Source organism: Equus quagga, chromosome 15 (genome assembly GCF_021613505.1).
Source record: "Equus quagga isolate Etosha38 chromosome 15, UCLA_HA_Equagga_1.0, whole genome shotgun sequence".
NCBI lineage: Eukaryota > Metazoa > Chordata > Mammalia > Perissodactyla > Equidae > Equus > Equus quagga.
The window spans coordinates 91,192,667-91,218,157 of record NC_060281.1 but is presented as its reverse complement, the minus strand read 5'-3'; the positions used below and the strand labels follow the sequence as shown (position 1 = coordinate 91,218,157).

Sequence of the window (25,491 nt, the reverse complement as noted above, 5' to 3'; positions counted from 1 at the left end):
TCTAGTTTTGGCTTTCTAACTTTTCTTTAGAGACACAATTGCCTCTCTGTCTATTTGGGTTATCAATAGACATGTTTTGTGCCACATTGAAAAGTTTGCTGTAATGAGACATATGCTCCTGGAAATTATGAAACGTGTCTGTGGGTTTGCTAATCTACTACAGATGCTACTATGTGATAGACAGGTCACAGTTGCCTGCCTCCTAGTTTTTGATGGAAAGCAAAAATTATAAATAGTTTTAAAACAATTTGGAGGAAGAGCTGGGAATACAAATGAACCAGAGAAAAGGCCAGAAAACTTAGAGTAATGAGTGTAAATTAACTCTCTGCACACTGTGCGCATTGATGCTGAGAGAATGCGGGCAGAGCAGCGGGTGCCCCTTAGTCAGATGAGAAGCAGTGGAACTTTCTCCTACTGTGCAAGGATTCACTGTCACTTCTCATCTTTCAAACTGTGGTCACAGACCATTGGTAAATTAACATTTACTTAAAAAATTTGCATGATGTCTACATTTACCAAAATAGATAAATGGATAACGTTTATCTTCAATTTTTATGTATTATACGTATTTTATGTGTTATATATATTTCAATATCAATAATACATAGACCAATGTATTTATTCTATATAAATAAAAGAAAATAGTTTCATAAAATGAAAAATAGAATACATGTATGGTATATACCGAAAATAGGAAATACATGTCAGTTATTAAATTATTTCAGTTACATATATGGCTTTATTTATGTAAGTGTGTGCTGGACCATGATATACACTGATCCTTCTTGCTATGGGATGCTCTGAAAGCCACTGCTCTTAAACCACAGTAAACTGAGCAACAGAAGGGTCCATGTGCCAGATGGAGAGGCCCACACGAGATCACCCACCCTTTCTGTCCTGCACACGCACAGCGATGACTCCTCAATGACAGGCTGGAATCTCTCTCTGACAGCCTCCCACCTTGTTGCCTTGTCTTTTTAGATTGACAGCCAGGCAGCATCTGTATTTAAAAGAACTTCCCCCATTTCTTAGAACTGCATGTGAGACTGAGAATTCGGGTGGTGGCTTCCGAGATATTTATAGCTCTGCCATCAGCTTAGAAGTTGTTCCATCTTTCAAATCTTTCTTCTGCCTGCTCAACCTAGAGCAACACTTTTCAGCAGGAATGTGGGGATCTTGTGGCCTCTGCCTTTTCTGTCATTCCCAGTCTAGCAGAGCAATGTCAGCATGAACCTGTGGCCACGAGTGAGTCTCACCCTGTAATTTCCAGGAAGGGTATGGTTTATATCATGTGGAAGGAGTTTATACTCACTTAATGTGGTGCGTAGGCAATTATGCTATCCTCTAAGAGTAAGATCTGTAATTTTTCTCTAACAACTGCCTTGCATCATTTTTTTTAAGATAAACTTTGTAAGTTTTTGAAATTAAGAAAATTACTATATATGAAGAGTAGACAAGGAAAGTAGGGTATGTGTTTTCAGTAAGAGAAGGTATGAAGAATGAAGATGCATTTTTGTTAAAGGAAAATTAGAAAGTGATTTTTTCCTAAAATAAATGATTGTTCAAAAATAAGAAAGAAAAAGAACAAAACCTGCATAGACATAGAAAGCTGCAGAAGGTTTATGAAAAAGGAATCTTTAAGAAGAAATTGTGTTGTGTGATCAAGCTGGGTAAGATTAAAAAGAATTTATTTAAAAATGAATTTTAATATCAAAAGTACACTGGTACAAAGTTAGAATTTGGTTTTTCTCTTTATTAAGGGACAAAGTCTTCTCAGATTATTGGTCTGCTCTTAATAAGAAATTGTAAACAACGTTTCTTTATCTTTAATGTAATCTACCTAGGTAACAGAAATTCTGTGTTTTATCTTTATCAAGTCTTTCATTACATAGAAAAGCTGGGTTTTGCTCAGAACTATGTAACTTTCTCTGTTGCCCTTTAAAATCTCTTTGTCACTTTGGTTAAATAGATAATGAAGTATTGTTTCATAAAAATCTGTGATTTTTTTGATCAAATGTTTTAAAACGTTTTTGATATTTTTCGACAAAGTTCCCCCAAATCAAATTCTAAATAAAGTCTTTTTTTGACCTGAGAGATAGTAAACTAATTAGACTTATTTGACATGTTAAATTACATGGGAAGCATTGTCAAAAAAGGAATAACAGCCTTTTTTATGTTATGTCTTTATAAGTACAAGTTATAAGTGTTCCAGAAATTATGTGAAATTCCTAGAAGTCTACTGTGTCCTGGAATAAAATGCTGTCTGTCATGAAAATTGAGGCTCACAGTAAATATCAGGAAAGCACCGTAGCTGACTTTCCTGCAAAGGCAGCAACAACAGAGTCTATAAAGGTTGTGACACATGTGGATGAAGTCCATTCTGCTTGTTTTGCAAAAAAAAAATTGGCCTCTCACTGCCAGACTTTTGCCATCCTGATGTCCTTGTAACACAGCAACAGTCTGCTCCTGACTCAGGGAAATTAAGGAGGGTGAACAATGGCTGTAAATTCAACAAACAGTCAGGACAATGGAAAACCCAAGACGGCTGCTGGCTCTTGCCAGTTCTCTGGAAAAACCCATTTTTCAGTGTTTACGTTCCTTCACCAACATTAGGAAAAACTATTCTGTCCCAGAGGCCTCAGAACTTCTTCCTCGGGGTCCTTTGAGCACCTGCAGCTGGACTTCACTCAGCTGCCACTTCCTGTGGCTCATCAATATGTTCTTGTTGCTGTCTGTGGTTTCAGGATGGGTTAAAGCCTTTCCCTTGCCACAAAGCTGATGCCCTCACAATGGCAGACAAACTGCTAGAACACATGCTTCCCACTTTGGAGGTACCTTCCACAATCCCCAGTGATCGCGGCACCTGCTTCACTGGGCAAATCATACGAACCTTAATGCAAACCTTTCAAACTTGGAATTTCACTGTTCTGATCATCCTCAGTCATCAGGCAAAGTCGAGAAAACTAATGGAAAAACTGGATTTAAGCAGAAGAAATAGTAAATTACCTGGGACTACATGAGCTGAGAAAGATGGTCTAATGTTTTATTTTTCCAGATTTAAAGAAATCTTTTCTCTTAAGCCATCGACAGTTTGGTAGGACATGCCTTTGTGAACAAAGATGAAACATTTATCTTTTCTCCCTGTCTGATCCCTCCAGAATTCAGAAACTCTCAGTGAGTATTCTTATTTTCACTAGTATAAATAATCAGGCCAAGTTTTAATATAAACAAGTTAGTTTTACTGTGATTATCTTTGACCAAAAAAAATTTGAGGATATTTGTAGAGAGGAAAATTCTGTTTGCATCCTTGTAAACATTAGATTCTGGTCTTGTTAATTATCTTGAGGTTCAGTATATACTGTGGACTGGACTCCCCTGGCCTAAGGTATTGCCTTCGAGCTTGCTGACTGTTGGCAGTCCCCTCTTTGGAAAACATGGAATAACTCCACATGCGACAGTCACCAGCAGATCAGTGTCTGTTGCTGTACAACCTTCTGCTGCTCCCCTGTTGTCTTATGTGAGTGTGACCAGCTGCTGTGAGTCTCTACTGTCTTATTCTCAGCCCATCACCAACAGGTTAAAGATGCTTTCCTGGATCCCAATTTAAAGGATCCTGTTGGTCACAGTCTAGAGCCTGGTGACTGGGTATTCTGGAAGCATCATCAGAGGACAGCCCTCAGCCCCATTGGAAAGGACCTTACCAAGTGCCCCTGACCACTGACATTGCCACAGAACTAGAAGACATTGTATTCTAGGTGTCCCCTTTTGGGCACACCTTCCACCTACAGAGAACCATGGGCTTTTGAATGTCTAGACAGCTGGCATACGGCAGGATAATTCCTTTAGGATATCATAATATTCCTTTTCAAGTTCTTGTTAAAGGAGAAACCCAACCATAATCTTGTATGTCTAGGTGAGACTTAGAGACCACATTTTACACCCCATCTACTCTCCATTGATTACCATTGCCAAAGGCTTTGTCCCTTGCGTTGATGTTGTCCATGGTGACAAGTTGATAAAAAGTTTATCCCTAAAACCATAGCTACACTGGCAAATTCTACCACTTGAGCCTTAGTTCAACAACAACAATTCCTGATCCCCTAGTCAGGGTCATATTAGGTAATTGAATGGCATTCAGTTATCTCCTTGCAGAACAGAGTGGCATCTGTGTTGTAGCCAACACCCCCTTTTGTACCTGCATCAACTCTTCTGGTGACATTGAGTTAGAACTTGGAAAAATAATAAAAATAGCACAGGGTGTCTCCAGTTCAATGTCTTTTAATGACACCCACTTGTTCCCTGTCGATGTTTTCATCTGGCCTCTTGGTGTAGGTGCTTGGATGAGATAGGGACTTCAGATATTGTTTATGATGATTATTAGAATTGTGCTATGTGTGCTTGTATTTAAGCTTCTTATGCTACTACTGCCTCAGATCTGCTCCAAGTTATACTAATGATTATCGTCCTGATTTGTATGATCTTTGTCACCTTCATGCTATGAATGACTTGCATTTCTCAATGCTGTGTGTCTGTCTCTACCTCCAGAATAATGATTGCTCAGCAATTTGAAATGATCAACCAATCTTCCAACTCCGAAGGACTTGATGCTTTTCCAGATAGAGACCGTGCCTAAGACTCATTCCTCACCACCTCCTTGTTGCTCAGATGTGGCCAGAGCCTCTGACTGTGTTACTCCTATGATGATTGAGCACGTGGCTTCCCCCAACAAGTGACATGACTTCCCAGAAAAGAACATTTCTAGCAATGAGGGCAATATCATTATATCAAACAGTTGGTCTGAGATGCTTTCTGCTGCAAGATCTTGATCAGAAGGGGAAATGTGGACAGTGAGAACAAAATGGAGTAACATACACCAAGGATTCTAAAATGGAGCTGGGAGGCCATTAAGGAAATGGGGCTCAGACAGGCATGCCACATCTCTACCAGAGGGAAGGTAACTTTTGAGCTGTGCTTCTCTGTTGTCATCTTGACCTTCTTTCAAGAAATACGCTCACTCTCAAAGATAAGATCTTCCTGCCTTAGAGATGGCCTTAGCAAGTGATCACATATAGCTAAGATGTAATAGTTGTTGCGAGCGCCAATCACAAATTTTGCAAAATGACCTGTGTAATTTTTCTCTTTTTGCCTTTATAAACCCTTATGTCCTTGTTTTCCTCAGAACACGTTTTGGGTTTCTGCCTGAATCTGTGTCCCCTGAGTTACAATTCTAACTGCTCAGATAAATATCTGCTATTTGAAATGTGGATTTTTCCTCAGTTGATATCTCATACTTCTGGAGGCCAGGAGTCCCAGATCCAGGTCTGGGAAGACTGATTTCTGGTGAGGCCTCTCCTCCTGGCCCACAGAGGGCTGCCTTCTTGCTGTGCTCACATGGGCGAGGGGAAGAGAGCAAGCTTTCTGGTGTTTCTTCTGATAAGGATACTAATCTTCTTGGGTCAGGGCCCACCCTCATGACCTCATTTAAACTTAATTACTTCCTGTATCCAAATAGAGTCACATTGGGGTAGGGCTTCAAGATATGAATTTTCTGGGGATAAAATTCAGTCTGTAGCACCCTCCTTCCTCAGGGCTCCAACCACGCCATACACATGACTGAATTGTAGCCTGTATCACGTTGTGTTGTTAAGTACTATTTATTTTTCTGATTCTAAAATAATACATACTTAGTGTAGAAAGTGTGGAAAATGCAGAAAAATAGGAAGAAAATAAAATATATAAACACAATCTAGAGATAAATATTAATACGCTGGGGGATTTTTGGTCTTTTTTCTGTGGATATACATTCATATACTTTTTTGACTGAATTTGGATAAAAAAATATGGGTTCTTTTTGGTAACAGCTTTAGATATAATTCACATACCATACAATTCACCCATGAGTGAATTCACCAAATGAGAGAGAGCAGAGGATGGCCCAGGTTAGTGCAGGGACCATGGGGGCTGAGGAGGGTACAGGTGTCTGTGTCATCATGAAGGCCAGCTCCCTAGGACTACACCCAGTTGACACGGGGACTCAGTACACACTCAGATGGTAACAAGGCACAGTGAGGTCCAGAACCTTCCATGTGGAAGTTGAAGTGGCCGATGGAAGATGAGGAAGCCACACTCCACAGTCATTTAGGGACAGACGCTGGTGGGGACGGGCTGAAGGCTGGCAGCAACTCTGTTCTGTGATCCACTCTGTGGGCAGCAGTCTTTATGCAAAGCCCTGGAAGAGTGACCTTCACTGAGCTGGCGAGGTCATCAAACTCTCTGCTCACCTGGACATCCTCAGGAGAGACCCAGGACCAGGCGGCACATTGTCACTTTCTGAGAACTTGACTTCTTTTACTAACACAGGGTGTCGAAGAAGCTCCTTAGGACAGCTTCTCTCCTCTGGATGACAATGTCATTACTCCACAAACTATTAAAAGAGAGAAGGGCAGGGGCTCAGGGGGCTTCTGGAGACTGGTTACATAGGTCTGTGCACTTTGTGAAAATTCACCAGGCTCTGCCCTTAATCCATGTGCACTTTGCAGCATAAATGTTGTTCCTCAACAGGAAATGAAAACCACAGAGGTTGGGGAAAGAGAACCAGCACTGAGTCTATCTCTGCACAGGCCCTTTCTGTGGGTCTGTCATCTCATCCTGTCTCACAGTGACCCTGGCTGGAAGGTACTAGCCCCATTTCACACAGACACAAGGCTGAGTCCTGGGAAGGGTTTTACGTGAACCGTACATCGTATTGAACAAGCATGTACTGTTGCAGGACAATTTCACGTATTCCGTTTGTGTTAGACTGATGGAGTCCAGTGCTGAGCGGCCTTCTCAGAGCAGAGGGACGTGGTCAAGGCAAGCTCATCTCTGGCTGTGGAGCCGCAGAGATGAGGCAGGGAGAAGGGAGAAGGAAATGAGGACGTTCGATACCAGGTGTCCCGAGCCTGAGGGTTGGAGCTGTGAAGACAGGTCTCTGGAGAGGCTTTGACTCAGGTCTGGATTGAAGTGAATCAGGGTTGGAATAAGCAGTGATTTGGGACTAGACTTTCTTTTAATAATTCGTATTTGGAGATTCTCTCCTCAGTGTTTAACTGCCTTGGAAAAGAATGACATTTTTCTACATTAAAAAGGCAAAGTTGAGTGACAGGGGTCCTGATCTCCCTCACAGCCACACAGTGACTCTTCCAGGACCAGGATCCCCCTGCAGGCAGTGCGGGTAGAGGAGGGGCGGTCTTGCGAGTGCTGGACCTGCAAATCCAAACATCAGTGAACAGAGAGCATCGTGCCCCTGAGCCAGCTATTCTCTCTCAGCCAGCGAAGAACCCAGGCAGGGGTCCGAGGAGAGGCCAGAGCGGCACCCCAGTCAGAGCAGGAGTGGGGCCAGAGGGGCGTCAGGACCCACATTCAGGCCTGGGCTGGAACGCGGACTCGGCCACACCACACATCTGGGCAGGACACTCTAGGTGTCCAATCCCCACTCCCTCCCTTAAATGATGCCTCACAGGGCTGCTGGGAGGACCGAGGTGGGGTTTAGGAAAAGCTCTCACAGCAGTTCCTGGGCAGACACTGGGTCCCCCTGCACAGACTGGAGGACACCAAAGCAGACACCTGAGAAACACATGCATGATGCTGAGAGCAGCTGAGCCTAGGGAGGCCGGGAGAGCAGCGTGAGAGGGAAGCAGGGATTCCTCATCTCTGCTGACATGGCCGAGGACGGCCCCACCGCCTCCACTCAGAAGTGTCTCCATGGGACAGAATGCCCTGGGTGAGGCTGCAGGGCCAGGAGAGAGGAAGGGGGTGGATGCTGGCTGAGGCCCACCCAATGCCTGGTTCTGTACAGGGAACAGAGACCGAGACACACAAGACACACTCCTGCCCATAAAGGGATCACCCATTGTGGGGAGGAGAGGAAAAGGAACATCACAAAAATGCAGTGTGATGCGTGCAAGGAGAGAGTGTGCACCAGCTCTCCTGGGGGTAAAGGTCACATGGGGATAGAGCCCCTGAGCTGAGCCTCTCAGGTGAGGTGAGCAGAGCTGGGCATTTCAGCAAGAAGAGCAGCAGGAGCAAGGCAGAGGGAGAAACTGCCCCGTGTGCACGGAGACTTCCAGGCAGCTTGGAGGGAGAGGATGGATTTCAGAGCGGGAGGGAAAAGGGAGGCTGGCAGAGCCCAGATCCTGAGGGCGTGCTGTGAATGACACACTGCTAAGCCTGGATTCATCCAGAGGGGCGCTGCTGACGGGTTTAAAGCAGGAGGGACATGGGCACGTTTCTGGGGTAGAAAGATCACCTGGGAGCAGGTGGGCAGGAAGCGCCAGAGAGGAGGAGGTAGCAGGAGCACAGGCCTAGAGGAGGGGAGTGAGAAGGAGGAGCAGGCAGCCTGAGCTCTCTGCAGGAGGTGCGGTGGAGGAGGGAGATGTGGGAAAGAGGGGGACAAGCGCTGGGCCCAGCTTCTGATGGGAAAGAGGCCCCCCTGCCATGAGGCAGCCCTTAGAGGGAGATGATGCCTCCAGGTCAGACTCTCAGAATCCCATGTCCCTGTGGGCCATGTCGGGGGCCGTCTAGCAGGTTGCTAGAAATGGGGATCCAGAGCTTAAGAGAGAGGCCTGGGTTCCAGCGAACGGCAGCAGAGGGGTGAGCCTCAGGCTGGGGACGGGGTGCTGCAGGGGGCGCCTCTGCCTGTTGAGGGACCTGAGAACCAGACAGGGCTGGATCCCCTGGAGCTGGTTGTAGTGTCCTCTGAGCACATGCTGTTGGCACAGTGGTCCTTGTGGACCTGCTCCACCCTCCATTGCACCCTCCCTTCTCTGTCTCCTGCTCAGCCCTGCTAAGCCCCTCCTCCCCCAGTGGAGACCCTGGAGGAAGGAACCCCTGCTCTGCACACAAGGGCTCAGGTAGGTCTGAACCTGGGTCCAGCAGGGCCAGAGGAAGAGCAGGGGAGAAGGTAAAGGGGAAGCGAGGGTGCCCTGGCCATCAAGCAGAGCTTGCAGCCCCTGCCCTGGTTCCCTGCTGAGACCTAGGACCCTGCTTTGGCCTGGAGGAGCAGCCCACACACAGCAGGCCCCCAGCAGCCATGAGCTGAGCAGAGCATGTGAGCACCCGCCCTGCACCAGGTTCTCTGCTTCACACACACGTGTGCAATTCCCAGCCCCCACCTGTGCAGTGGAAATCACGAGCCCCAATGTTCAAATGATGAACTCGAGCGAGAAGGACGGAGCTGGGCGCTCTCAGATTGTGGCTCAGGCCCCATCATAGGTAGACCGAGGTAAGTTTGGGACTTAAAGTAGTGAACAGCAGCAAGATTACAGAGCCCCTGGTCCTGGGGTGGCTATGGTCCCAGAGACTGTGACATGGAGGACACCCCATGCCCCTCACCTCATGCTGAGTTCCTCCAACACGTTGTTGATTTTAAGTGCCTCACTCACCTCGGAGGCTCCAGAATGTCCAAGTCCATTGAAGGAGCTGTCCAGGACTCTCAGGAAGATGTTTGCCTGGAACGCAAAAGAAAGAAGCCATGGGACCACATGTGATGGTGGAGAAAGTCAGGGGCCACAGTCTCAGAACCCAGGAGACCCGAGGTCCAAAGACTATGTACCATGTGTTGAAGGACAGAGTCCAGGTTAGTCTGTGGCTTGGATGGTGGTGACCATAGAGCTGCACCCCTGGAAGCCCAGCAGACAGAGAGGCATAGATGTGAATGACCCTTAGGCCTGGGGGCTGACTCACAGCAGCAGGCCCCAGAGACACAGTGATCAAGCCCCAAACCCACTTTGGGGCCTCTCAAGGGCAGGGACTCTGAGGCATGCAGCAGCCCAGGGGCCCAGGGCGGCTCCAGTGATGGGCTGTGGGAGCTATGATGGGGAGAAGGGTGGAGCTAGGGGATGTTCTGGGAAGACAGAGCCTGACCTGCCACCTTGTGGGCAGGAGCCCAGGTCAGCCCCTGTCACAGGGCAAGGCAGCGGCTGCCCTTCCTTGAGGAGGACCACACAGGGAGCTGGCACCAGGTGCACTTCAGGCATCTCGTGCCACCCTGACAGGGGCTGGAGCCACCCGTTCCCAAGGACTACAAGCCACCACATCCAAGGGAGTAAGTGGGCTGTTTGAGAGTGTGCTGGGACCCAAGGGTGCCAGGGCATCATCTCGGGAAGCATCTGCGTATGCCCAACAGTGAGCATGTGTCACCAGACTGCACCATGTCCCCACCAGCCAAGTGTCTGTGATGTCTGGGGAAGGTGTGTGACAGTCAGCTTTGCACCCCTCAGTAAGTGATGAGAGAGTGGGCACAGGGGGAGAGGACATTGTTGTCATCAAGTGGAGCTGTCATTAAGTGGAACATAAGTCACTTAAAGAAATATTCTTGAAGCTCTGCTTAAAAGATCCAAGGTTCACTTCTGAAGTGCTGCAAAGATGGGGACTGGCACCTGGGAGACCTGCTCCCAAAAGACAGGCCAGAGGGGCTGAGGGGTGGGGCCTCATACCTCCAGTCCCCTGGCAAAGGCCGTGGCTCCTGGGCCTCGAACATGACTCCAGCTCATTTCTAGCTCAGTGAGTCCTGTGTTTTCTGCCAGGGCTGGTCCAAGTGCCCACCCTTCAGAAACACCAAGAGAGACCTTCTTATTCACTGTTTACTCCTTCAGAAAATGATGCTGATGCCCGCTGTGTGCCAGGGTCTCTGCTGGGAATGAGGGTCATGGAGTTGAACCCAACATGGGCCTGCCATGCCCTGAAGGATTTCACATTTAATGGAGGAGATATAAATACAAAGTAGTGGGATGTGAGCTATTCTAGACTTCAAAGAGGGAGGCATGGGAACAGAGTGGGGGCTAACCCTGCCTGGGGGGTCAGGAAAGTGAGGACAGAGGAGATAACCTTGAAGACTGAGAGAGTCCTTATGCATGAGTGCATGTAGAGTGGAGAGAAGGCACAGGAAAGAGCAAGTGTGTGGAGGCCGAGGGAGCACAGGGCACTTGTGGAAATGCAGGTGGCAGGTGGGGGGAAGCCAGTGAAATGAGGGAGGAGCGATGGGAACTTGAAAGATGCTGAGAACATTGAATGCTAGGATAAGGGCCTTGGGCAGCACCCTATCAGTGGTGAGGAGACAGAGAGGGCTTTAAGAAATGACAAGACTGGACTCCTTAGCGGTGGGAGTAGAGGATGGAGTAGGTTGGGCAGGAACAGAAACAAGAGGCCAGGGGACTGTTGGGAGGCTTTTGCTCTAGCCTATAGTCAAGAAGTGACAAGGCCAGTGCAGCTGTGGTGGAGAGGAGGCAGGGGTGGTAGAGAAAGGAAAGTGGGGGCCATGTGAGGTTAAGAAACCCTGGGAGATATCCAGCATGTAAAATGGGCAGAAGCCCCACCCACCCACCCACACTGCTCCCCACTCTGTCAGCACTCAACCAGTCTGCCCTGCATCCAGTTCTCAAAAGTGCCGGAAACAACATGCCCCCAGGTTGTTTCCGTGTGTGGAACTGTTGACCCCTTTCTTCACCTGGCTAACAGCTCCTCATGCTTCTCACCTGGGGTCACAGTGTCAGGAAGCCTTGCCCGCCTGGCTGGTCTGGGCAGCGTCGGGTCCCATGCCCACTGTGCTTCCCTCTTCCCAGTCTCTGGCCATCAGACCTCTCTGCCTGGCCAGTCTCTCCCATCAGCCCAGGGGCCCTCAGGGACCTGAATTTCACCCCCTCCATTCCATGGTTCCCGCACCCAGCACAGGTCTGGGAAGGCTGGTCTGAAGAAACGCACAGAGGAAAAGAGATGCGCTGACTGGGCAGAGCGCTCAGCCAGCCCGCGGGGCCTGACGCGCCTGGGCGGGCACTTTCAGCACCGCGGAGAGCTCCCTGCAGGAGGCGCGGCCTCCCTGAGAACAGCGCGCAGACTCCAGGCCCAGAGCCGGGTCTGAGCCCCAGGCTCCCAGATGCGCGGACTTCCCCTTCCTCAGACCCTTCCAGGCTGGGAGGAGAGGACAGTGGTCTCCCACTGTGTAGGGAAGCCCCTTCCTTGCTGAGCAGCTGGAGGGTGAGAAAGTTCTTCTACAGGCAGGAGTCGGCCTTCTGTGGTTCCCAGGCTTGGTCTTGGTGACCCCTGCAGCCACCTTATGTGGCAGGTGCCACAATCGCCATGGAGTCAGGTGGGGAGACTGGACCCAAGCTGTTTCACCTCCAGGAGTCGGGCCCACCCACAGAGCCCCACCTGGGGAAACAAAATGGCCCTGCGGAGTCTGTCCTTCTCCAGCCTGAAGACTGCCCCTCCCGTATTTGTGCAGGCTTCACAGGCCTCAGCCTCCAGCCCCTCCCTCCTGGCCGCCTCTCTGGTGCCTGCCCTCTGACCACGCAGCCCACAGGGACACCTGGACTTGGTTTGTGGAAAGTCTGAAATGAGCTTCTCTCGTAATTTCACTGACTTCCCACGGCAACTTTCTTAGAAGGTAAACTGGCTCTCTGGCAGTCAGATCCTAGGGCTGATTCCCACAGGCCAAAGCTGGTGCCACCCTACATGCTCTAAGCATTTTGAGACAGAGCAGAGACTCCCAGACTTTCTCAATCAGACAAATCTCCTGGGATACCTGCTAAAATGCGGGTGCATGGGCATCCCCCCGAGTCTATACTCCTAACCCATGGTCCCAGGTGATTTTTATATTTGACTGGAGTTGTTGAGGACAGGCAGGTAGACAGTATGTACCTTGCAAAGCAGACAGCCCATGCAAAGGCCCTGGGGCATGAAACTGGTGAAATCAAGGAATCCTACTGATGTCTTCCACAGACTCAGAATAAAATCTTCATGCCTTTTGCCATGATTTGTGGCCCTGCAGCCCCCTGTGGCCTCTCCACCCCACAGCCTGGCCACTCTCCCCTGGCCCGATAGCCCAGTCACACTGGTGTCCGTCAGTCTGAGAAACAGGCCTGTGTGTTCACTGTTCCTCTGCTTGAAATGCACTCCCTCTGGCCCTCCTATGGCTGATTCCTCCCCAACCTGCACATTTCAGCTTCAATGTCACCTCCTCACAGAGGCCACCCTGGCCACCCCTCTAAGCAGGGATCCCCATTCTTCTCTGGAATCATGTCCTGTTTGTCCCTTGTAGCACCAATAATTATGGAGAATGACCTTGTTAGTGTGTGTTCCCTGAGGCCAGGCCTCTGTTTTGTTCATGCTGGGTGCCTAGTGGCTAAGTCAGCCCCCAGCACAGGCAGCGGTGGGCAATGACACATCCAGGGAGGAGTAAGAGTTCTGTGTGGAAGGAGTGGGCAAGGGGCAGGCTGAGGTGGGACGTGGGGAGAGGGGCCAGAGCACGGATGCTCAGAGTGGTCCTGCCAACCTCCACCCACTCCTGCCCCAGGAAGACGGGCCCCACTGTGGCCCAGGCCAGATGGAACCTGATTGGTCACTCAGCTGGCTGTAGCTCAGGTCCAGGGGTTTCAGGCCCATGTGGGCCAGCAGGAGTTCAGCAAGGTACTGGGCCGCCTGCTCCTCCAGGCCGTTCCCTGCCAGCTGTACCCTCTGCATGGCCGGGGTCACTGTGAGGGCAGCACACACAGCCTGGGCACCCACCACTCCCGGCTGGTTCTCCGACAGGTCCACATCTGGGGGCTGGCACCACTCCCCAGTCAGTGGGACCCAAGTCAGACACTGCCCTCCTCCACCTTCCTCCAGCCCCCAAACTGTAGGCCTGAGGCAGTGGGAGGGGCTTTGCAGGGGGACTGTCCTGGGGTTGCATGGCCATTCTGCTACCCATCGGCTGGATACCTCACCCCACCCCGTGTGTCCACGAGCTTCTTTGTCAAGGGGTTAAGGCCACCTCCTTTGTGGTGCCGTGGAGGATGCTGGGATGGAGGTGCAGCCACCCTGTTGATGGCTCGTGCCTGGCAGCAATATAACCCCCACCGGAGTCCCCACTGCCACATCTCTGGGGACTGGCAGTGACAGCCCAAGGGGCCATGCATGGAGCACGTACACGGGCAGACACTCTGCTGAGCATTTAATGCTCATCACAACCCCAAGGGCTAAGTGGCATTGTTGGGTCCGTTTCACAGATTGGAGACTGAGGCTCGGCAAGGTTGAGCTGCTTGCCCAGGGTCACACTGCTCTTCTGTGGCAGAGATGGCATTTGGATCCAGTCCCACCAACTCCCACCCAGCCCTCCCTCCTCTCACACTGCCAGCCCCATCTCTCTGTGTGGAAGGACCCTCCCACCCTGCATTCAGGCACTGGGAGGCCACCACATGCAGGAGGCACTGGCCAGCAGAGGAGGGGGCTGGAGGGGTGGGGTGGGTGAAGGAGGGAGTGTCATCCAGCATTGGTTGCAGCACAGAGAGTCTAACTCCACCCCCCCATCCTGTGCTGAGGCCCCTCCCTCAGCAACCCCAGCAGGTCCAGGGGGAGAAGGCCTGGCTGTGGGGGTCCCACACCCCGCAGGAAAGGGAGGACTCAAGTCTGCCTACCTGTCCCAGGCTGGGCACCTCCTACAGATGCTGCTGCTTCTGCTCAGGACACATGCTAGGACCTGTGCACCAGCCCCGCACAGCCCAGTGTCCGAAAGCTCCAGCCACTTGACACAGCGATTGGAGGTCAGCATGGAAGCCAGAGCCCGGGCCCCCTTGGACAGAGAGGGGCCTGAGGGCCTGATCCTCCCCAGGGCTGAGGGTCCCGCACATAGCTGCTGACTACCCTGGCTCCTGTTCCCAGGGCTCCGCCCACTTGATGCCCTCCACCTGGAAGGCCCTCCCCTTCCTACAGGCCCAGGGGATGCCTGCTTCTCCATCTAGGCTCCACCAGACCTCCTGGAGCCTTCCCTGACACCCCAGTGCATTAGGGGGGCTCCCCAACCCCTAGAGTGATCTCCGTCACAGCCTGGATCCCATCTGCCACCCAGATGTGAGGGATGGGACATACCCGGCACAGAGCAAGGCTGGGGAATGTGTGGGATGGGCTCAGGGAGGGCCACTCCCATGGCTGCTGCCTCCCAGGTCCTATGCTCCAAGCCTGGCCCAGTGTCCCTCCAGGGGTAGCTGGGGCCCCAGGCCATGGTGCCACAGGTTCAGCTCTGGGGCACTTCCCTGGCACAGAAACCAGGAGGCAGGCATGACGCTGTGGGCCTGGGGAGACCTCAGGGAGAGGGTGTCCTTGAGGAGCACTCCAAGCCTGCGGTGCCTGATAGGAGACAGGGGCTAAGTGTGGCTGCCTCCCCAGGCACCGCCGCCTGCCTCCTCCCCTGCATCTGTCACTCCCCAGCCTGTTTCCCCTCTAGAGGCATTTCTTCCTGTGCCAGTAGCCACTCCTGCCCCATATACAGATGGGGACACCGAGGCTCAGAGAAAGCAAGTCCTTTCCTCAAAGTCACACAGCTAGAAGTAGCTGATCCCAGCAGAGCCAGACTTAGGACCTGCCTGTCTGACAGCAAAGTGCACATTATGTCTTTTCTACTGCATTGCAGACCACGTATGTTTCATGAACATTTTATAGGGCACAACACTGAAATAATTCTAAGTTCTATGCAATCATTAGTTTACTTTCTCCCATGCGTTCTGAAAACCCAGCCGCAATCCTATTTCAGGAAGGGGTGGTGCACCCTTCCTTAGACTGTTTGGCTGGATTTTTGCATTTTAACCTCATTCTGGAAGTGTGTTCTGATGGTGGAACAACTGATGCTGCCAAGAGCATTTCCGGGAGGGCACGGGGCCGGAGTGGCCGCCGGCTGCCCTGCAGGTGTCCCACGGAGGGATGTACTCTCTGCTGGACATGCATCCCCTGCCCCCTCCACAAGTGCCTAGAAGCCCCCAAGGTGAGAGACAGACCTGAACCCCTTGACCGGGCACCTGCTGTCTGAAGGTTGGAGTCCAAACCCGGGTCCAAAGTCTCCTCAGCCACCAGGATCCCTTCTTCCTGAAGCTTTCCTTGGCCCCTCCTCTGGGCTCTGCCATCACCATGGCACCCTCTCAAAGTACCTATAACCCTGTCACCCCTGAGGAAGTGAGGCAAAAGGGCAGGGGAGAGGGGCTGCTCCTGTCTGTGCCCCAGGGCCGAGCAGAGGGAGGTTGGGAAGGAAGGGAGGCCCAGGGCAACTGGGGGTTGAGGCTGAGCCCAGGGCTGGGGTGGGGCTGGATCCTGCCCCCAGTGGAAGTGTCCTTTTAATGGCTGCTGGCCTGGCCTGGGACCCTGCTTTGCCTCCTATTCAGCTGAGGCTGCAGCTGCTGTGCTGACTCCTGCTCCCAGCAGCCAGCAGGAGCTGAGAGCAGGGGCTCCCCACGGACCAGGACAGGCTGGGGTCTTCTGGATTACAAAATTGAGAAGTAAGGAATGACCAGGAAGTGGCAGGTGGATGCCCTGCAGAGGCTGCTGCAGCTCGGGGTCCTGGTCTGCATGGTGGGTGAGAGAATGGCTCCTAGGTGGGTTGGCTGGAGGGACCCTGACTGGTCCTGCTGGGCTGAGGGTTGGGGGTCTGACTCTTCAGGGGCCGGGCTGGTGGTGGTGGAGGGGGCATGTTGGAACAGGGGAGGGGCAGAAGGAAGGCTCTCTGTCTCTCTAGAGGCCAGCAGGGACAAGAGCGAGCCATATGCTTGTGTCCCCCTGTGTGGCCACTTACCTCCTTTCCTGGGCCTTGTCCCCAGCCACGTGTTGGGCTCTGGGTGCAGAGCAGGATGGTCTTGCCCTGCCCAGGAGGCCCCGGAAGGGCAGGAGGTAGTCCCTGACCCCTGTGAGAGCTGCAGCCCTGAGGTCCCTGAGAAAGGCCACCAGCTGTGCCAGGTCAGGGGAGCCTTTGAGGAGGAGATGGTGTGGCTGGGGCAGGGGAGGGGGACGGCTGGTGAGGGAGGAGGTGGGCAGCTCAGTCTGAGCACATGGCTCTCCGATGTGTGGCTGCAATGTCTGGTCTGTGCAGGGTGTTTGGGTGGAAATGAGGCTGGAGAAGAGGCAGGGCCTGAAGGCTGTGCTGGGAGCCTATAGGATGTGTAGGGGCTGAGTGGGTGGGGCCAGCTCTACTGCTGGTCACCCTGTGCAGTGGATGTGCCACACTGCCCATCGCCTCCTCCCAAGGTGGGCCCTCCTTGCCAAAAAAGGCTACCAGAAGCACTCCCTGGATCCTCAGGTTTCTGTCATCATGAAACTCAAAGGGGTTTCTGTGACCCAGAAAAGGAACTGGGACATGATGACTTCGTGAAGCCACCACAAGTGGGTGTGTGGGTGCTGCTGCCAGGCGCTCACACCTCTGACCCCACCCCTGCAGCGAGTGTGTGCAAGAGGGGATGTGATGCCAGAGGGGGTGCTGGCGCTGTCACAGGGCCAGGCTCAGGAAGGGCCTGAACGAGGAGTGGCCCTGGACAGGTTTTCAGGGATGTGTAAGAGGTTTCCAGGTGGACAGGGGGAGGAGTCAGGGAGCCGGGCCAGAGGGACTGCATTTACAAAGGGGAATCTGGAAGAATGGAGGGTCTGAGGGCTCCAGCCTTGAGCTAGAGGGAGGGGTGGGGGCAGGGGGCAGGGCCTGGAGCTCCTGAATGCTCCCTCCCTGCCCTTTGTCCTGTGGGCTGGCTTCCCCTCTGCTCACCCCACGCTGCCTTCCGGGCCTCCTCCCTCCACGCAGATCTTCCACAGCCCCCATTTCCTCTGTTCTGCTGATGCCCACACTGTACCCCAGGGACACCTGCCCCAGCATAGCCACCTCCTGGTGCACACCCGCCTTGTCCAAAGGAACCCTCTCCCTCTCCCCAGGGGGTCCTCTTTTCATCCAGTGAGGCCATGATGTCCCCAGGGCCAACGCTGGACCTGGCTTGACACCTCCCCCTCCCTCCCTCCCATCCATTCCATCTGTGACAGTTTCCCTGCTGCCTCCGTTGTCCCCGTGGTCTTCCTGTGGGTCCCAGGTGAGCTCATGCAGCAGCCAGGCTGAACTTTCACAGGTGACACCATCAGACCTGCCAGCCATTGCTTGCCACCCTTGGAGGCTCCCTTCCGTGATGGTGGCCACCTAGTCCCTGCAGATCCTGACCGTTGCCCCCAGCTGCCCTCTGCCCAGCCCTCCCCTCCCTTCCTGCATGTGCGTCCCCCTACACGTGCAGAGCTGTCATGGGCAGCACATGGTGCCAACCACCCTTCCCCACAGCCCCTGCCTTTTCCCAGGCAGAGCTCACCACCTGCTCCCCTGGCCCCCAGTCATGCATGCAATGAGGGGTCCACCTCCCCACTAGCCTGGGTGGGCACCCGGCCCCATTTAGCTCTGGATCCTCAGTGCCTAGAGCAGTAGGTTCATGGAGAATTCTGGTTGAGCAAATGAGAGTAATAAAGAAAAATACTTGCCCCAAAGAGGCAGACAGGGGCTCAGAAATGGCTGGAAACCCAGCCAGCCTCCTGTCTCAGCCTCAACTTGCCTCACTGGAGGCACAGGGTTGTCCTGGGGCACAGGATCAATGACTCGATGGGACAGGACCCCTTCCCTCCCAAACCCAGATGCCAGCCTCTGGCCTCTCCCATCGAGGAACCAAGCAGGGCCAACCTTGACCCCTGCCTTCCAGGGAGAGAATGTGCTCTTCTTGGTGACCAATTTCCTTGTGACGCCAGAACGAGCTCAGAGCAGATGCCCAGAGGTCAGGCTGCCTGGGAGCCTCTCAGTGGGTCCCTGCTTCCTCCACCAGCCCTGGGTCACAGCCGTGTCCCCCCTTCTCCTTCCCAGGTGCTTGAGGCTCAGCATGTGCTGCTGTAGCCCAGGCTCTGAGCTGAGACCTTTGCTGAGTCATTTCATTTCATCTCACAAGCTCCCTGCCTGGCAGGAATTACTGCAGGCCCCATTTAAGAGGAGAAGACTGAGGCTCAGCTAGGCTGAGTCACTGACCCAAGGCCTCCAGTGTGTGGGGGTCGGGAGTCTGCACCTCAGAGCAGTCTGCTTCCAGATCCTTCCACTGCTATTCTCTGTGTGTTTCCAGGCCCCTCCCACCCTGGCCCCTCCTCTGGGCACTCTCCAGGTTGTCAGTGTAACCCCCAGAACTGGGCACAATGCTTAGGTGGGCTCTGTTAGCAAGAGCCAAGCTGGAAGATCACCTCCCCTTCTCTATGCCTAGCCTCTGTTAATGTGTCCCAGGGCAGCTTCCATTTTTTTTTGGCAAACATAGCACATTCCTTATGCGGAGCACAGGGTCACTTATGATCTCTGGATATTTTTCTCGACAAGTGTGGTCAAGCTAGAGTGGGCCACCCTCTTCTTGCTTGTTCATGTGGAAACGCAGACTCTTCCTCCAAATCCCACGTTTTCCTCTCACCTGGGGACGTCCCAGGTGCCTAGTGACTCTCACAGATCACACTCGCTGTCCTCCCCAGCTGTGGATATTTTTCCCAATATTTTTATTTCCATAAAATATGTGTAATGTAAAATTTACCATCTTAACCACTTTTACATGCCCAGTTGCCCAGTTGTGGATTTTGTGTGAACAGTTGGGACCCAGACCCAGCCCTGGAAGCCTACTTCCACAGCGATATCTTTCTGACCAACACTGAATCACTTGCTGGGCTGGAGGGTAACTGTGTGGCCCCTGTCCCCTGAGGCCTGGTCATTGGTCCCACCACAGTGGCTGGGGTGCCACATGTGACTGGTTGGCCCCGTCCACAATGAGGTGAGGCACGTGCACAGAGCATGTGCTGACGTTCAGAAACACACACGATGTCCTTCCCTTTCTAAATGTTCAGAGACGTCTGGTTAATGTTCGGTTTGTAGACTGTCCTGAAATTGTGCTGGGGCCATGGCTGTGTGTTTTCTGGAATCCGTGTGATCCTCTTTGCTCCTCTCCGGGCTTCTGGCCCTTCCCTCAAAACTGCTGGGGCTGGGTAATCCACCAGATCTGACAAGCCGGCTTCCTGAGAATAGCAGAGTTCCTGCCAGCTCCTCTCAGGGGCCTGGTCGTCTGGTCCCTCCCAGCACATGCACTGTGTCCTTGTAGTGTCACAGCCTCCAGCGAACACCTGTCAAACCTTTCCCAGACCAGGCTTGCAAAACTCCACTGTCCCCACCTCACAGAGCTCCTGCATTGACAGCGCAGCTAAGGCGGCCGGTCCTACGATGGGGACAGAAGCTACAGCTGGGAGACCCAGGGAGGCACGTCAGGTGACCCGGGGCATTGGGAAGGGTTTCCTGCAGGGTGTGAGGCTGGAGGGGGATCTTGAGGATGTCCAGGCAGAGGGGGCTACGTGGACAAAGGCCCTGAGCTGTGTGAGATGAGGCCCCTTGGAGGCTCCCTGCACTGAGTGGGGTTGTCCCTAGGTTTGGACTGGACCAGGAAGGGTGTCCTCCTGGATCACAGGGCCTGTGAACTCATCTCAGGAGCTGAAGTGGATCCAGCAGCAGCGGAGCCACAGACGGGCCCAGGGGAGGGGCGGGCGACCATCTGTGCATTGGGATGGACCACGTGGGCTGCTGGAGGGAGGTGGATGGGGGCAGAGGTGGGGCCCGTGCTGGTCACCATGGGGTCTGATTGGAGGAGATGGTGGCCCAGCCCGGGTGGAGAGGAGGAGCAGACTCAGGACATAGGTAGGGACAGCAAGGCAGAGAAGGTGGCCCCATGCTGTCCCTGCCCACTTCTCACAGTCCCACCCCCACAAAGTCCCAGCATCTCCTTTGGCTTCTCCCCAGCCCTTCCTGCCACCCTGGTGCTGTGTTCCTCCTGCTGCCCCTGAGCCAGGGGCCCTGGACAGCGGCATCCACCCACCGCCTGGCAGAGCCATATCTGTGCCAGTGCCCAATGCTTGAGGGCACTTCCTCTCCGGGGTCTGGGACTCCCAGAGAACTCAGCCCCGCCCCCTTCTGGCTGATGCCCAGAACTCTGTGACCCTGTGCAGGCACTGACGTCCCTATTTACAGTGGAACAAGCCAGGAAGTGACTGGCCTGTGGTCCTTTGGCCAGTGTGTGGGGTCCCACTTCCCTAGAGGCTCTGAGGAGGGTCCCGCCCTTTGTGTGCCACACCCAGCACATCCACCCTGGCCTGGCTCACCCTCCCAGAGTCCCACCACCTTCCCTATTCTGTCGTCTGAATTGGACCAGAGGAGCTGGGCCTGGAGGAGTCACTTCTGCTCCCCCAGGGACAGAGCTGTCAGGAGGGAAAGAGTCTCGCTCTGCCTTGGGAGACAGCGCTGCATCCCTATCTGGCTGGGGGGCTGTTCGCCCTCCCCCTCTGACCACCTCCTTTTATCTGCACCCTCCAGGTTTCCCATGTGCCCCAAACTCAGGGATCTTGGGGGCTAAGCAGGGGAGGGTCGTGTCCCCGTGGACTGCAGGGCTGGGTCACTCAGGGGAGACACCTCCTGGGCATGGACAGCTCTGCTCTCTCACCACCTCAGCCCCTCCATCTCACTGGGGACCTGCTGGGTGACAAGGACTGTCCTGAAGGGGAGACGGGGATGCACAGCCATGGTCACTGTGGGCCTGTCTTCCAGCGCCTCCACTGGGATGGGGGTTCAGGGGGCTGGGCTGGGACCCTGGGTGGCTCCCTCATCCAGGCCTGGCGGTGCCTCTGCATCTCTTCTTTCTGCCAGCAGCCCCCTGTCCACTCCCGTCCCAGGCCCTGTGGGGATTGCAGGCCTGGACTTTGTCTTGCATTTTCAAGGCACAAAAATGTGCCAGTGTGTGATCTTCAATGGGACCCACAGGACGTGAAATCTGGAGCTGGTGCCCCATGGAGAGTGAAACTGAGTCTGTGTAAGTGTCGGACACCCAGGACAGGGTCGCAGGACCAGCAGAGCCTGCCCTTACCTCCCCCACCTGCAGGAAGCCCCTGCTGGTCCAGGCTGAGTCCTTCACGCTGTTCATCAAAAACACTGTCACCTTCAGCAAGTTCAACTTCTCCAAGTGAGCATGGTGGGTCCTGGCTGGCCCCAGATCCTCCTTGTCCCCTCCTGGCCTGACTCCTCAGCCCCACCCCCTCTCAGGTCCACTGCCTTGGAGACCTGGGACACCACCTATTTCAACTGCTACCACTACAACCCACGCTTCAGCCTCTGCTGTCCTGTATTCTGCATCAGGGACCTCGTGGCCACAGGTGGAGGGGTCTTTGAGGACCTGGCATTGCTGGTGGGCTCATGGGGGTCAGGGTTCTCAGAGGGCTCAAGGGCTCGCGTGCTGGCAGAGCAGTGATGCGCTGTGTGCAGGGCGGTGCTGTGGCATCCACGTCCGCTGGGATTGTGACCTGGATGTCGGGGGCTCAGACTCCCAGCCCCATGACTCCTTCCAGCTGCAGGAGAGGAGCTCCAACTTCAGGTGTGGCCCCACTGCCCACCCGCTGCTCCTCAGCCAGGTCCTCCCCAACCTGTCCTCCTGTGGCAGCCGGGACAGACCACAGCCTGACCCATCCCTCTGGACACTCTGCTGTGTGTGTGAGGGGGTCCCAGGGCAGGAGGGGTCTCAGCTCCAGGTCCCCCATCACAGGCTCCATCCAGCCTCCCTCCTGAGCCCTTTGGCCTCCACCCCATCTGTCCCCACACCCTGCTGCAGCTGGGACCCCTCACCCCAGCCCCTCCTCCACTCCGCCCTGCCTCCAGCACCTCCCTCCACGGCACCAGGGCTTTCTTTTTACTTTTCCCTTAAGGTTTTATCCAAAAATCACAAGAATCTCCAGAAAACTTCAAGGATCAGTACCGTGAAAACCCATTATAGCCTTCATCTGGGTTCTCCAGGTTTTTTGTTTTGTTTTTTTGTTTTTTAACATTCTGCCCTGTTTCCTTTCTCTCTCCCTCTGTAAAGAACCGGGTATGTTTAGATGGATTTCACAGCAAACTGTTGGAAAGTAAGTGGCAGATATCTGGACACTCACCCCTCTCAACGCTGTCTTGAGAATGAGGACCTTCCCTGGGTGATCGCTGTCCTCTTGTTACACTCAGGGAATGTAACATTGGCAGATAAATTGAATGTTTAGATTTCCCCAGCTGTGCCAATAATAGTTCTCAGTCTTTTTATTTTCCAATCCAGGATTCACTCAAGGCACTTACATTGTAAGTACTGTCATGTCTTTGTCTCCTAAGCAGACCTGTCTCATCCTTCTGCCACTTTGTGTCACCTTGTCACCCTCATGCATACATGCACACAGCCACCAGGCATGGAGGTGATGTCCTGTGACACTGGCCGCTGGACCCTCCTGGCCTTGCTTCACTGGCCTCCCCAGTCCTTTGCAACCATCTGGGGCTGGACCCGCCCACGCCCTACTCCCCTCACCTCTGCGCTCTCCCCGCCCTCTGTCTCTGCCTAGAGCTCCTTCCTGAGCCCTGGGAATCCAGCCTGAGGGGCTCCCAGCAAGAAGTCTTCCCTGGTTCCTGGGGGAGAGTGAGTGCCCCTCTCTGGACACCACAGGCCTGGGCCTGCCCCACCTCCCCCCCACACTGCCAGTGTCTGTTTAGGGACCCTTCTGTCCCCATCCCCAGCAGGCAGGGAGCTTGTGAGAGGCAAGTCCCAGCTTGCTTGTCCCCTGTGTCCTCAGCACTGATAAAGGGCTGAGACCCAGGACTCAGGCTGGGGTGGATGGAGTCAGTGGATGAGTAAGATGAGGCCTGTGAGGGCCAGGCCACCCAGGTGTGGGCAGAGCAGCCACTGGACTCTCTCCTGCCCCAGGACAGCCGGTCACTGGTGGGAGATTTCAGGGATGGAGGCCCAGAGCCTGCTCAGCTCTACGGGATCCGCTTCAACATCCTCATCACTGGGCAGGTAGGGGTCAGGCTGGGGTAGGTGGGGGCAGGCAGTGGTGAGGGGCAGGAGAGGGGGACAGCCACAGGCAGACAGGCTCAGCCTAGGTCTCTCTCAGGCAGGGAAGTTCGGGCTCATCCCCACAACCCTCACTCTGGGGTCTGGAGAGGCTGGGTTGGGTGTGGTGAGTCTGGCCAACATGGCTCCCTCTGGCTGCAGGCAAGCACGTGCCCCTCGGGTGACCACCAGAGCCCTTTGTGCTGACAGTGAGTCTCTGGGTGAGGGTTGGGGAGGCAGTGGGATGGCAGGTTGGGACCAGGCCATGGGTCTGCCCTGCCTCTCCCAGATCACCCCCTTCTGTGACCTGCTGCTGTTGTACGTGGATGGAGAAGCCCATTTCTACTGGAGGACCAAGCATGAGGAGGGGGCTGCGGGCCTGCCTGACCCTGGGCTACACTTTGGAGAATGGTGGCTGGAGCCCCATCCTGCTGTCCTCATCTGCAGGTAAAATCCTGAAAGGGGACTGCCAGCCCTGAGCAGACAGGTGGCTTCCCCACCCCCACGTGCAGCTGCCCAAGGGCCTTAGAGGGGGCCCAGCACCTGTCCCCACTGCTGCTGCTGGGAGATGGACACCATCACCAGACGGGCCTGGCACCACTCGCTGGCCCATTCCTGAGACCTGTAGCCTTTCTCTGCTGGTTGGTGGTTGAGGGATGGGGATTGGGGGCTAGCAAGAGTGGGGACCCAAACTTGGGGCTTCATGGATGAAGCCATGGTAGGACCAGGGCAGGGGTGGGGGCAGAATTCCACCCTTCAGTTCCCAGGCAGACTGTCCTTCCCCCAGCTCCAGCCTCGGCAGGTGCTACCTGGGGACCACAGAAGCCAGTTTCGTGTACAGACTGAAAGGAACAGATGCAGGGCCCTGGTCCAGTGGGGCTCCGGCTGGGGTTGGAGCTGGAGACGCTCTCCCAGACTCCATCTCCAGCATTCCCAGCAGCTCCCTGCTCTCCAGTTGTCCACCACACTGGCTGTGGTCACCTCCGGCCCTGCCTGGCTACCAGCCCTCCTCCCCCTGCCGGCACCCCCCTCACAGGGAGAGCCCCTGCCCTCTCAGCTGCCCTGCACTGGGGTCTGTGCAGCCAGATTCCAAGGCCAGAGAGAAGGCAGCCTGGCAGGAGGAGCTGTGGCAGCTGCTCTGTGCTGGGTTCCCAGGGCAGGGCCCTTCCCAGCTCTAAGCCTCATCCATGGAGTGAGGAGTGTGGGGGGAAGATGATCTGACCCCCTAGGAACCCAGGCAAGGGCATGGGCATGTCTTGGGCCCCTACCTGCTCAGCTGATGAGCATCAGCCCCTTCCTGGTTGCAGCCCTGGGGCTGTGGAGGGGTGGGATGGGGAAGGGGAGAGGCTGAGCAGGTGGGTATGGGGTCCTTTGGGACCTTCCATCTGTCTCCTTGGTGACACCAGCCCAATGCCCTGGAATATGCCTACCAGGCTTCCTGGGAGCCATGGGGTTGGGTCTGTATATTTGGACACATGTCACGGCTGCCCAAAGTCACAGCTAAGAACATGTCTGGGCAGCTGCCCACTCAGCCTGAGGCAACTGTATGAGGACCATGCTCTGACCTAGACCCCAGGTGGAGTTCAGGGGCTGGAGAGAATGTCCCTAACAGAGGACATGGAGCCCCCAGCAGGCTGGCCTGGTTCAGGCTCTGGAATCCTCCTGGGAGCCTGAGGCCTTCCTGCTGGAGAATTTCCCCGTGTCCCGGTCCCACGGTCAGGAGGGGAGGGATGGGGCTGCAGGAGCCAAGCCCTCTCTGGGTCCCAGGGAGGGGCAGGGTTTGGTGTACCTACCCCAG

At 54.2% G+C, this 25,491-nt stretch overlaps 1 protein-coding gene and 1 pseudogene across 1 annotated transcript; one reads left to right on the top strand and one right to left on the bottom strand.

The window, feature by feature from the left end:
- Positions 1 to 9,368: 9,368 nt before the first annotated feature.
- On the bottom strand, positions 9,369 to 15,917 carry LOC124227218 (leucine-rich repeat-containing protein 74B-like). The gene is made up of 6 exons (XM_046641065.1): positions 15,859 to 15,917; positions 15,002 to 15,141; positions 14,458 to 14,589; positions 13,368 to 13,574; positions 10,476 to 10,585; positions 9,369 to 9,488 (listed from the first exon to the last, which is right to left on the bottom strand). Exons 1-6 carry the CDS (start codon positions 15,915 to 15,917, stop codon positions 9,369 to 9,371), a joined length of 768 nt encoding a protein of 255 aa, XP_046497021.1.
- On the top strand, positions 15,916 to 24,144 carry LOC124227217 (P2X purinoceptor 6-like; annotated as a pseudogene).
- The last annotated feature ends 1,347 nt before the right edge of the window (positions 24,145 to 25,491 follow it).

What these genes read in the sequence shown, in the direction of transcription:
- LOC124227218 (XM_046641065.1), bottom strand. Translation starts at nt 15,917, where the DNA reads ATGGTGATGGCAGAGCCCAGAGGAGGGGCCAAGGAAAGCTTCAGGAAG. An exon ending in TTCAGGAAGAAGGGATCCTG is followed by an intron (nt 15,142 to 15,858) that starts GTGGCTGAGGAG and finishes GTCTCCTATCAG; the next exon opens with GCACCGCAGGCTTGGAGTGC. An exon ending in CCAGCTGAGTGACCAATCAG is followed by an intron (nt 10,586 to 13,367) that starts GTTCCATCTGGC and finishes GTGTTTCTGAAG; the next exon opens with GGTGGGCACTTGGACCAGCC.